The sequence below is a fragment of the Gallinula chloropus genome (genome assembly GCF_964237585.1).
Source record: "Gallinula chloropus genome assembly, chromosome: 1".
Classification (NCBI taxonomy): Eukaryota; Metazoa; Chordata; class Aves; order Gruiformes; family Rallidae; genus Gallinula; species Gallinula chloropus.
This window is the reverse complement of record NC_140085.1, coordinates 179,921,128-179,933,919: the sequence shown is the minus strand read 5'-3', so window position 1 is coordinate 179,933,919 and position 12,792 is coordinate 179,921,128. Positions and strand designations below refer to the sequence as shown.

The following is a 12,792-nucleotide window of genomic DNA, read 5'->3' as shown; positions in this document are numbered from 1 at the left end:
TAAATTGAAGTCAGTGCTGTGCCAGAGAGTAACAAAGTGGTTTCAGTCAGACCACCTGCTCCCGTTTTCCCGTCCTGCTTCAGCGTGGACCCTGTCAGAGGTCCTGAAGCTGATCCCTACAGTGGAAGAGAGCCACGCAGTGCAGGCAGATGTCAGGTGCTGTTGCAACAAATTTAGAAAAGAAGAAAAATGGTAAACCAAGAGAGTGATGTTTCTGGAACTAACTAATTCAACTAGGGTTGAATCAGAGCATTAGGATTCTGACAGGCTCACCTGTGAAATAAAAGCCTTCCAGAACTGGGCTCCTGCTCTCCAGCCGTACTCCTGCTGAATGAGAGTGCATTTTTGCGGCTACTTACAAATGTTGGGAGTATCTGTGACAGAGAGTGTTTGGGCCTGTGGAATTGTTGGGGAAGCCTCCTGAGCCCTGTGTGCATCACAAGATCTGGTAGGGATGGGTGTGGGTCGGGAAGTCTCTGATTCCTGTAAGAAAGCTGAACTGAAACCGCTGTGGAGGAGACCTTTACCAGCAGCTGCCCTGCGAGTGCTGCTGGGGAAACTACCGGGCTGGTGCGCGCTGCTGCGAGATAACCAACCGTAAGAGGATTTCAAACTGGTGCTTTTTGGTTTTGTTCTTTTCTTCTTCTTTTTAATGTTGACTGCTTATGTGGGTCAAAACAAGGAGCTGCTCTCTGCCAGACATTTCTGCTGTCTTTGGCTAGATGCTTTCATGCCCTCTTTCGTGTTGTGCTTCTGCTTACTCCCACTCCTTCCTCCTCCCTGGCTGCAGGTTAGAAAAACAGTTGCTTCACAGCAGATGCGGGTGTTTGGTCTCGACAGTTACATCGGATACATAACCTAAAAAAGATGCATCAGCTTAGTGATTCAGTAACTACTAATTTTTAAACAAAGGTGGGACTCCATGAGGTAGATGGTATGGTCTGAATCATGCTGACATGTTACTACAGAGCATCCAGGGATTTGTGAGGCATTGGTGTGTAACAATTAATTGCAAAATGTTACTAATTTTGTAGTGCAATTTAGGATAACATACAGTGCAGGTGGATCATTCTTTGTTTGCTTTCTTTTTAAGAGTACTCTGTTTCCATTCCTTTGGTCAGTTTTATGGCATGGCAAAGGACCGTGGTCATTCCGCCTTACCCATATCACTCATGGTTTTGTAGACTTCTAGCCTATATAACCCATCAGCCAAACTTAGAGTTGCATCATGCACAGCACTGTCAGCAAACTGAGACAGAATGGCAGTGCCAAGTAGCGCTCCTCCAAGAAATGTTCTCCACAAGTGATGGGGTGATTTCACTTCCTTTCCTCATGGGCCTTATTGCAGGAAAACTGTATCCACCCATCTGCTCAGCTCCAAACCCGTGTTCAGCTTGACGTTTGTACTCATGAATGTCTGAGCACTGAGCTGTCGAGCTGTGGATCAGAAAGCCAGGAAAAACAAAGGGATGTCAGGGAAAGAAATCTGGAAATTTGCTATACTAATACCTTCAGTCCCGTTTTTGCTGTGGGAGGTGTCTGGCAGTAGGTGGTCACATAAGTTATTTACACATTATATTTTATATATATGTATCTTTTATTGTGTTTTCACATACATTATGTTTTTTAAACAAAACCCACTGAAAACGGTGCAAGAAAATAATATTGAACCTTTTCTGGCATGGTATAAAATATTTAATCAGGATGAGCATCGTGCTGTCTAAATATCACGTTGATTTGTAGCATGGAGCTCTAACTTGAAATGTTTTTGCAGCCATGGACGTAGGAAAGTGGAAACACCAATTGTAAATTCAATTGACTATACAAAATTACAGTAGCCCACATAAGGCTTAGCTCTTATACATTCTTCATCCTTCCTCTTTGTAAATTCTCTCCTAAAAAGGAATTTAGTGAGCTACTCTGAAAGGTAACCAATTCATGGTCTATTGAACCAAAGGAGGAAGTGTGCTAATGCTTCATGTGCTTTCAGAAAATAACTTCTTTTAAACAAAGGAAACGTATCTTGTGTGTCTCTCAAATCTGTTTTTGATGGTATCAGTCAGCACCTGGAGATACAGCTCACAGAATTGTCTAAATCTTAAGTATCTCCAGCCCTGATATAAAGCAGTAACATCAACAACTTTCTGTAAACAAGTTTCACATTCTTCACTGATTTCTTAATTTGGATGGGTTTCTGGTAGAGGACTGTCCACATAAGATGTCCTGAAGTAGTCTAGGCTGAAGCAAGAGAGCCTAGAATATGCTTTTACCATTATATTTCATTGTAGCCTAGGTTATCCCTGAACAGAAGTGCAGAAATTCTGTCTGTGATCATGCTTGTGTTTCCTGAAGTTGGTTGGCTGTAGTTGCCATGACAGAATCGAGCCCTTACCTATTTCATTTTAAGACCTGATCTCTTTTGGAAACAAAGTAATTAACAACATCAAAATAACATTCCTAACTCCTTAATAGCATAGATTTGCACTTGTACAAGAGGAGAAACAAGATGAGCAACAGAGTCTTCCCGTGACACAATCCTAAGGGGAGAAAAGTACTTAGCCACAGTTACCCTGAGGGACTTCTTGTGCAGTAGAAGCTGCTCTATACAAGAGTGACTTCATCTAGACATTTTAGGGAAAACAGACATTTCTCAAACCAACAATGCTGAGTTGAAAACAGCTGCTAAAAATGTACTCCAGCAGTTCTTTATCCTTTCATTTCATGATATGTGAAAAAACAACAGCAGTGTAAGATATCCTCCCTCCCATCTTCATTCAAATCAAGGAAGACATTGCTGGCCAAGACAATGGCTAAACTTTGTGTCCTATCCTCAGTTTCCTCACTGTAGTTCTCTTGAGCTGTCCATCCTTGCCCATGCCCTGTCCAAAAAAAATAGGGGGGGCGGGGGGGGAGAAGAAAAAGGTGCAGAGGTGCACTTAGTGAGACTGCTAATGACAGAAGGTGAGTGCTCAGGCCAGTGTTTCTTCTGACTTCTTTGTAGATACCTGGAAGTCCAGAACAAAGCAGATAGTGAAGGCTGCCTCTCAGCAGTTTTTTTCAGAGGCAGTGAAAAACCCTCACTGCAGCAGAGCCATTTCCTTACTAAAAGAGCCACAAAACCAAAAAGAAAAGACGAATGGCATAGACTTTGGTACTGTAGGGGACTATTGGTCTTGACTCCTTAGAACATAAACTCTTTGGAAATGTCATAGAGAAAAACAAAAATATTTTTCTTAAGATCTTTAATTATGACAATACATTATTTGGGCTAGAGGTGTGTTTCTGAGTCCTGTGTCTGCTTGGTCTGTTCTGCCTCTCAAAAGAGCCAAGGGTACTATGTGCATAATTTAGGCCTTTGTTGCTGCAAAATCTGATAAAAGATGGTTTTATTTCATAAGAAAGTTCTGAAGGCTTCTGAATAATTGCATTACCCATAAAAGTTACCATTACAGGGAATGAGAACTGTTAAAGTAATAGGTTCAGGGGGTTATATTGGAAAATACTTCAGCATGACTTACCTTTTTTTACTCTAGTTACATTCAGGTGATTTATTTCTCCACATTTTCAAATGAGTGTTCTTCATTCTTCTTACCAGTTGTAATTAACTTCTTCCTTTCAGTCCTCCTCACCAGATGGAGCCACCATGCTTAGGACTTTAAAAACTCGTGTTTTTCAGACCCTGTTACTGGTTCTACTGGTCTTAAACTTTGCTTTATCTGTAGTTGCTGTAGAGAAAGGTGTAAAAGACAATAGGACTGAGAAATACTTCTTTCACATGGCAGCATAGTTCACTATTGTCAGTGGAGGCTTCCAGTGTAATAATTAAGCAGGCAATCTTGTTTTATCCCTAAATTCCATTTTGGTGATGAGTGAACGAGATAGTGCCCCGTGTTGTATCTAGCTTTTCCTGTTTAAACTGTTGCCCACAGTTAATGGCTTATTCTTCTCATCTCACCTGTTTTAAGCCAGTCTTAAGAGTACCTAAAAAGCCACAGAAATTTCTAGTATACATGGACTTCAGAAAAGTGAGCATAATCTTTACAGCCCTATGGGCATAGGGGGTCCAGTCCTGCTGTGGAAATTAAACAAGTTCATCATAGAACTGAGTTCCTAAGTTACTAGAAATGGAATCCTGTCCGAATTGGGGAAACAAATCTCTTCCCTTTTTAGGACCTTGCTCTTTTCTGCTTCCTTTTTTTTTTTTTTTTTCTTTTCAAGCTGCAGTTGACTTATTGGTGGTTTATTTCAGGGAAGAAACCAAAACCATCTCGTCCTGAGTCCCCTACCACAACTCCAAACATATCTGTGAAAAAGAAAAGCAAAGATGGAAAGGGTAAGTCAAAGAACAGCCACTGAACTTCTTAAAATAACGTCGTTTCTGAGTGAGCTACAAAATGCTTGCTGCAAAACCAGGGCTGGTGCTTGGGAGATGCTATCTCATCTTAAGGCAAGTAAAAAAAAAATAAAGCAAGAGTTTTCTTGGTGAAATACCCAGTTCCTAGGGAGAACTACGTATTTGTCACATTAGTTGCAGGGGTTCTTGGAAACTCTTCAACCCCCTGCAGAGGCTGCTGCATTTGGAGCGAAGTCTTGGGGAACACTGTGCATTGTATTAGTGTGGTTATTCTGACAGATGATCTCTGAAAATGTTTTCCATCTGTCTGTGTCTAATTCTGCATGAGGAGCTAATCAAGGCTGCCAGTTGGCAGCAGGAAGTACCAAGCCCAAAATTTTGAGGAAAGTTACAACACAGCTTGAAGGATTGGGCAGAATACTTGGAGTTTTGGGACTTCTTTTCATTCCTCCTGTATTTGAAAGGAAGAAAGAAAACAAATGCCACATAACTGATACGATAAATCATTTCCTCCACTGTTCAGTAGCGCCTGTCAGTTTTGTCAGCAGCTCAGCTGCTTTGCTCTTGGGTCCAGCGCCCCCACCCACGCCTGTCCTGGCTTCTGAGTGACAGCCTGATGCCCTGGCCCACACCGCCTTCTGCTGCGCTCAGAGGGAGCTGGAAAGGAGCCTCCCCTGTTGTCACCACCCGTGCCTGCACGCAGGCTTAGGGACTGATGTGCTTGCATGCCTGTAATACTTGCCAGGACAGAAGCCCAGCCAAACCTGGAAGGTGGTGACATAAGAACATCAGGATCTTCTGATATCAGAAAAATGGCAACATGGACAAATGAGTATGTTTAGGGGTTTATTTCTTTTGATGAGGGATTTTATGGGGGACACACACAGACGTTTGCAAGCGATAAATATTTAACAGGTTAATTCCAAGAATTTTGAGTATATGATTGCCTTTTTTCTTTTTAATTAAATCTGATTTTCAAGTAAAAATGAAAGAAAAGTATCAAAAGAACCTCCAAGTAGTGCTCAAATGAAATAATAGAAAATACTAAAGCAGCTAGCCACAAAATTACAAGGCAGAAGAGTCTAACATTGCTGTTGATGATGGCAGGGATGCACTATATTTCACATTTGTCCATTGGTCGAAAATTGATAACTCAGAAGGAATTAAGGAGGAGTGTGTGGCCTGAAACCACTGCTTCTTATGAAAAGCTACAGCAAAATCATTTGTTTTGCATTTTGAGGAACACAGAATTGAAGTAAAAGGGATATTAATGTATCTGGCCAAAGAAGGGAAGTAGCTAGAAAATCATGAGAGTTGCCTGTCTCCCTTCCTAAGGGGAACATGTATGCTAAATCCCAAGCCCTCCATATAATTATTTGATGCGATACATGGAGAAAACTGAGCTTTCTGCATATTTCTTCTGCTGTGATTCAGAGGACCTTAAAAATTCTGTCTGTGAGTAAGGCAGAGGTGGTTTTCACAGACAGTCCTCTTCACAGTGATTTTCAGTGGCTAACCAGCGACAGATCTTCAGACTGCCTTGCTGCAGCTAAGCATGTCTAGTGTAGGCTAGAACAAAACCACCCTGGATTAGGTGGCAAATGGCTGGGGGTGCTCTCACTCCTGGCTGGCATTCTGTCTTGCCTAAGCAGCCTTCACTGTAAGCTAGGAAACATTTGTTGCAAAGGCAGTGTTTTTCTCTGTAGGGATGCTCACTTCTCAAGTTTCCACCTGCTGAAGGAGCTGCTAACATTTTGTACTGCCAGTGCTGATGGCTTTGCTGAATATTTGCAAAATACATGTTATAATACAGTAATATGGGAGTTTTAATTTTTAAGACACTTCCTCTTGTTGGAAAAAAAAATTCAGACTATTGAAAGAACTGCTGGGTTAAATTGAAGTTAACAGAGTAGATCCTGTCATCTTCTGATGTGCTGGGCATTGTTTTTTGTGAAACTTAAGAAATTTGCACATGCTGTACTTGCTGTGCTTTTGCACAGCTACTTGTGGGAGGTGATATTTTCCTATGAAAAGGGTTTTTTTTCTTCCTTTCTCAGGCTAACAACATATCACTAAGAAGCTTATGCACAGCTTCAAGTGTCCAAAAGAACATCAGACACCAAAAGCCTTCAAAAAAGGCAGGAAAAAGGGTCTCATTAGTTATACAAGTTTAGAGTCCTTAAATGTGTGCTTTTGGGGGAAAAAAGAACATGCAAATTTTGTAGTAATTTTAAGTATTCACAATCTGTGATTTTAATACTGTTTCTTTATACGTGGTAAACACTGAACAGATGTGATGGATTTCCATCTATGTTTATGCCTACTTGTTTGTGAAATGAAATTTGAATGTCTATCAGCAAGTGCAAGTGCTAAGTGGATTAAAAATAGTTGTAGGGTTTTTTTCCTGAACTTGTATCCTGCCTCAGCATATGCCACTGATTGCCCCATGTAAATTGTTAAAATCAGGATTTTGTTTGGTCCCTTGAAGGTTTATAACACTTGCTTGAATTCAGCAAAGTACTTGAGCATGGGCTTGATTTCCAGCACTTTCAGAGGATGGACCTGAACATGTCCCTGTTGGAGGCAAAGCAATAGTGACTGCTGCTGTGATGACTGGATTAGGTAGGAGGGAAGTATCCACATAGGGGACTAAGGCTGTCTAACGAAAAGGTTACTGTAGCTTCACTGGAACCTCACTCTGTAGGTTACAGACAGCAGCGTTTTGGGGCACCCATAGTATAATAACCACCAAGAATCCCTTCCCATGCCTTTCTCTCACCATTTCCTAGTCTTGATATATTGGAGTGTATTGTAAAGATAGCAGCTTCTTAATTTTTAGTTAATTATTAATGAACATTAATAATAAAATACAGTCAACTGATATTTTCTTGTGGGTTTTTTTTTCTTCTTTTTTTTCTTCTGTGTCCTGAAATGCTTCTGTTTTAGGAAACACAATTTATCTCTGGGAGTTCTTACTAGCACTGCTCCAGGACAAAGCTACGTGTCCCAAATACATCAAATGGACTCAAAGAGAGAAGGGCATTTTCAAACTGGTAGATTCCAAGGCTGTTTCCAAATTGTGGGGAAAACACAAAAACAAACCTGACATGAATTACGAAACGATGGGTAGAGCTCTCAGGTATGTGAGTTTTTAATAATAGGCTGTTCTTGCTGTCTTGGTGTTTGTGTGTGTCAAATTCCTCATCTAACTTGTGTATCAACAGAAAAGAGGTAGTGTTCTAAATTAGTTATTTTGGTGAAATAAATAAGCAAGTTAAAAGTAACCCTTGCTAACCTCAAGCCCAAATCAGTCACCTTCAGTCTCAGCTCAGGCGTTTTCAGTGCTGCTGCAAAAACTGCATCCTCGTAGTCAGCCACGGACGAAGAAAGAGACTGAAGATTGCAAGTGGGGCAAGCATTTTACCTAAAAATTGAATCTATCCTCCCTAAAAACTGCCAAATTTGGGTGTGTTAATGAAATTATTTCTGCTTGTTGCAAATGATCCCGATTCCAGTGGAAGATGCAGTTTTAGAATTCACATCTAGTTTGCACTTCTCTCAACCTGCATGCTTTAAAACAGCTGATCAGTGGGCCTCTGCCTGTCAGGCTGGGGGTTTTCTCATATATAAAAGACTGCAGAATAAACAATAACATCCAGAAAGCTTCACTCTTACCTGCTGATTGATTATTGTCCAACTGAGCAGTTGTAGATTTCTTCACCCCTCGCCTCGGTGCGCCTAATTTCCAATCACCATGTTGATCTGTAAATTTAACAGAAGTAGCACTCTCCTGTCCTATTCCCTTTGCTTTGCTGGAGATAAAACATCTGCCTGTGCTCACCAGTGAATAAGCAGGAAGTCAGGTAAATGAGAGAACTGTCTGAGTCAGGAATTACAAGTTTCATACAACTTCTTTTAAAGAGTATGAGTTGATAGCAGAGCTGCCAAGTCACGGTGGTATTCCCGCTCTCCTCAGAGCTGTCTGAAGTTGAAATTAAAAGGTGGCAAGAAACACCAGCAAAAGAAAGCTATTTTAGGGGAAAAAAGAAAAAGCAACGTTATTCAACTGGCCACTGCTTTATAACAAAGAAACTAGGCACTCAAAATATTATTTGTTACTGCTGGTCTTATTTTCTGGGGATTTTTGGCAAAAGTACCTTGTAATTTGATGGATGTATGCTTTAAACAGATACTATTACCAAAGAGGAATACTGGCTAAAGTAGAAGGTCAGCGCCTGGTGTATCAGTTCAAAGACATGCCAAAAGATCTCATCTGTATCGATGATGAAGACGCCAGCCCTAGCGCTGAGTCATCAGATTCCAGCCTGCTCTCCACTCCCGCAGCCAGCAGAAACCAGCCGAGCCGATCCAGAGCCTCTGCAAACACGGGAACAAAGGGAGGATCGACCGCAGTGCTAAAAACAGGGAACTCAAAGCCTGCCAAGCTGAAGGAGCACGTGGAAGTCGTACAGCAGCAGACACCTGGCTTGACTTCGGAAGTGTTGAGGACAATGCAATCTCCACAGCCAGTGCATCCCACGCAGCTTTTTCGGACAGTTCACGTAATGCAGCCGTTGCCGTCCCTCGCAGAAGGACACGCGGCTGTCACCAGTAGTGCTCCGGAGGAAACCTTAAATCCCTCGGTGCAGAACATAAGGTAAGAACATGTACAGAAAGCAAATGTGTGGAGGATGGTAATAAATTCACTGGATGGGGCTAGCTAGACTAGATTCTTTGTTGTGCTTCAAAAACCGTGCTCCTCTCCCAGTTTGGTTGGGGGTTTTACTGCGGCATACTGTGATGTGTGCGCTCTTCAGTGCTTCTGCCTTTGGTAGAGGGAAACATGTCTTTCCTGTGGTATTAGGCCTGGCACAAATCCTCTAGAAAAGGTCTCTTTAGAATTGATGGCATCAGTTGTGTCCTGCAGCAGAGGAGTATTTTCATGGGCTCTGCTTTTTCCTTGACTGCGACTGGTGTCTTCACTTTTGAATTCTATATCCTGTGTCTGTATGATTCCTTCAAACAGATTTTCCTCCTTTCCTGATTTTTCTTCTTAAGAATTATTTGTCATCTCTTTCATCTTTTGTATGGTCCCCTGTTACAAACAGGGAAAGCTCCATGTTACCTACTCTAGCATTTTGCTGCTGTCACCAGAGCATGTTCTTTCGATTTTAGAAAACAATTAACAGAATAATCTCGTGGGAGCTGCATGTCTGCAGACTATTTTGGGAGACAGTCATGCTTCCACGCTTAACTTGTAAGTCAGGTGGCTAACAACACTACACAGGGTTTAAGCACCGTGACTCCTTTGTACCTGCTGCTTTGTGGCAGCATCCTAATTGAAGAGGCTTTCAAAAACAATGACTTCAGCCTGGTTTTACATGAACCTGTGGTGTCCCCTGATGGAGCTTGTTCCATCTTCACTGACTACAAAAGACCTAAACCAAATAAATGTTCTTGTAATCTAGGCCCCTCGCTGAGCTGTCTGCGGTGATTCTGGACCTTAAAGCTGTTTCCAGAAAGCTTCAGGATCTAAATCAGGAGCTGCAAGTTGTCAGTGAATTGTAAACACTACTCATTTTTTGTCTTTTTCTTGAGATTGCTGTGTTAACATGAGTATTACAATGGTTATCATTTTGTGCTGCAAAATGGCAATGGTGCTATTTCAACAGGTAATGGCTTTAAGCTGAAGGAGGGTAGATTTAGATTAGATATTCAGAAGAAATTCTTGATGATGAGGGTGGTGAGCTACTGGAACAGGTTGCCCAGAGAGGTAGTGGAGGGCCCCATCCCTGGCGAGATTTGAGGTCAGGCTTCAAGGGGCTCTTGAGCAACCTGATCCAGTTAAAAGTATCCCTGCTTACTGCAGGGGGGTTAGACTAGACCAGCTTTAAATGTCTCTTCCAACCTAATGAATTCTATGATTCCTGCTCCCTTCTTCTGTTCTTGCCTTTGGAAATTCCATCCAGAGATTCCAGTAGATCTGGAGTGGTAGCAACTAACTGGGCTTAACCATGCAGTTTTGTCAGAAGTAGCAATAATGAGACCAAACGTTTCCTTCATTTCCAAAGAATAAGTTTTGCTCTTTTATCTCTGGTAGTACAGGGATGCTGTAAAGGCTAGATGGTTATTAAAACTCCCCTTACATAACAGGAAAAATCCCAAATAGCAATAACAACTAGGGTTTTTTCTGATTTATGAAACTGATGAAGAACTGAAACTGTTTAGATCAGCCTCCAGAATCAATAGATCAGCCTAACAGAATCACTAGGAGACATTTTTAAGAGATAACCAAGTAGTTGAGGAAGCTGAAGATTTATATATAGGAACTGACAAACCAAGACTGCAGCTTCAATCAAGAAAGATTTATATTATCTTCTATTACCTTGGGGCAAAAATACCCCCAAACTTTATCCCTGAATTTCCTAGTTTGAATCCTGGCAGTTTTGTTGTTTGATTTTTGGTTTTTAAATTTCCTTCAAAATGATGAAATGCTTTCATTCACACTGCAATTTGAAAAGTTCACACTGAAAAGAGAAATTCACTGGTTAATGAAGGTTGCAGGAGATTAAATACACTGGGCCATGAAAGCAAAAATATTTTTCCTAGTCACTGTAAAATGAACTGGGAACAGTTTCATTTTTAAGTAGACAGTATCTCTTTTCATTTGACTTTTAGTTCTGAAATGCATGATTTGAAATCAAGTTGTGTTTTGCTTATTGTTGTTGCTAACTAGAGTAATTTCAAGATGCACATAGGGAGGGAAGGGTTGTATTTGATCAGAAGTTTATGTGAAAGATAATTATAAAGAATTTGAAAAAACAAAAAAAGAACCAATTTCAGAATTCATTTAGAAAAATTCATAAAACTTTTCATCAAGGCAATGCCTCCTAAGTATTTTTAGGCTTGGGAATGAAGCTACTCTGCAGTGCAGTCCTGTGATTTCAGGGTTGATGAGTTAATCACTTGTAAAAATTGACTAGGGGAATATAGCGAAAGGAAACAACATACAGACATAATTGAAATCAGTGGAATAAACCTATGAAACATTAATAGAGGGAAGGTTCAGTAATTTACAGAGCTAAATATCTCTAGACTAGATGTACACTGGTTTATCAAAAGCAGTGTCAATAGTATAGATGGTATAAAAAATGGTAACAAGAAGCAGAAGTATCTTTAAGACCTAATAAGGCAAGTAGGCAGGCAAGAAGTCCAGCCTGGCATTTGGAAAGCTCCTCAGTGACATGATGACATCCAAAATCATTGCATTATAGTATTTCACAATCAGACCTTGGGCAACAAGCTAAGGGGAAAAAAAATAGTTGAGCTGATACATGTGTGAAGTTCGAATGAAGTAAAAGCCTTAAAGCCTTAGTTCTGCACTGTGTTGGTTCTAACCTCTCTAATTTAAAACAGCATTCCACAAAGACTTCAGTGGCAGTTTCCTTATCTGAGATGACAGAGTATCTCAGATTAAGGGGAGGTGGGGGAATGACCCATGGGATGTTTTCAGTATGGTATATAATTACAGAGCAGTGTAGAAGTATTGCTAATTAACGAAGAATGTACTAAGGTGTCTGAGCAGCTAGAGTGAAAATAAAATACACAGCACAGATTTTCTGGTGTGCTTTTAATCAGCATGGGCCAAGCTGCAAACCAAGGTGCTGATGAGTCCTGTGCAGTGGTTGCTGCCCGTTGCAGGCTCTAAAAGTACAATCTCTGACAGATGGCAGCTTTGAAATGCAGCTTTGAAATAGTTTAGTGAGGTAGAAGGACACAATGAGTGTCTTTTTTCAGTGTATGTTTTAGGTCTTGCTTTATAATAAGGTTTAAAGAAAGGAATTGGATTTTTGGGTTTGTTTGTACAAGCAGCCATAAATCTCTAGTGGTTGAACGTGACTGTGTACACATTCTAAATTGCTGCAGTGGGGCTTCCATAGAGGATGAAATTAATGGTCTGTGGGATTTGAAAATGTGCAGCAGGTACGATTGCCATTATAGAGTGGGAGCTGATAGACCTTCTGACATATGCACTCACTCTGCAGGGTTGTGGTTGGACTCCCTTTATAGTGATTTTGTAAGGAAGCATGAGGACAAATAGAAACATCAGTTGCTATTCAGAGGTTGGGGCACGTAGATGGTCATGTGGGAGAAATGGCAACCAGGGTTTGGGAATGCTCCTCAGAAGTTTTTCTGACATGTACTGGTTCGTGGTTGGGCTCTGCCTTGAAGCATGAACATCTTGGACCCATATAATTTGTCTTACACAATGTAGCTTCTAAAGTTTTATTCATATAAATGTTCTTCCCTCTTCTTCATGGAAATGAATGTTCTTCCCTCTGCAGCAGTTTGCTTCTGTTGTGTTGTTAGAAGGAAAAAAAAGTGATTAACCACATACTATAGAGAAAATGTTGAGGACTTTTGAGGTCAAAACAATT

General features: G+C 40.9%; 1 protein-coding gene across 2 annotated transcripts in view; it reads left to right on the top strand.

Moving 5' to 3' along the window:
• The window catches only part of ELF1 (E74 like ETS transcription factor 1), a 40,991-nt gene that overhangs the window by 19,278 nt on the left and 8,921 nt on the right, over positions 1–12,792 (top strand). For both annotated transcript variants that reach the window (XM_084275105.1, XM_084275104.1), the window contains exons 5-7: positions 4,250–4,333; positions 7,301–7,493; positions 8,544–9,011. In XM_084275105.1, the coding sequence (XP_084131231.1) occupies positions 4,250–4,333; positions 7,301–7,493; positions 8,544–9,011 (745 nt within the window). The remainder of the gene's footprint in view (positions 1–4,249; positions 4,334–7,300; positions 7,494–8,543; positions 9,012–12,792) is intronic.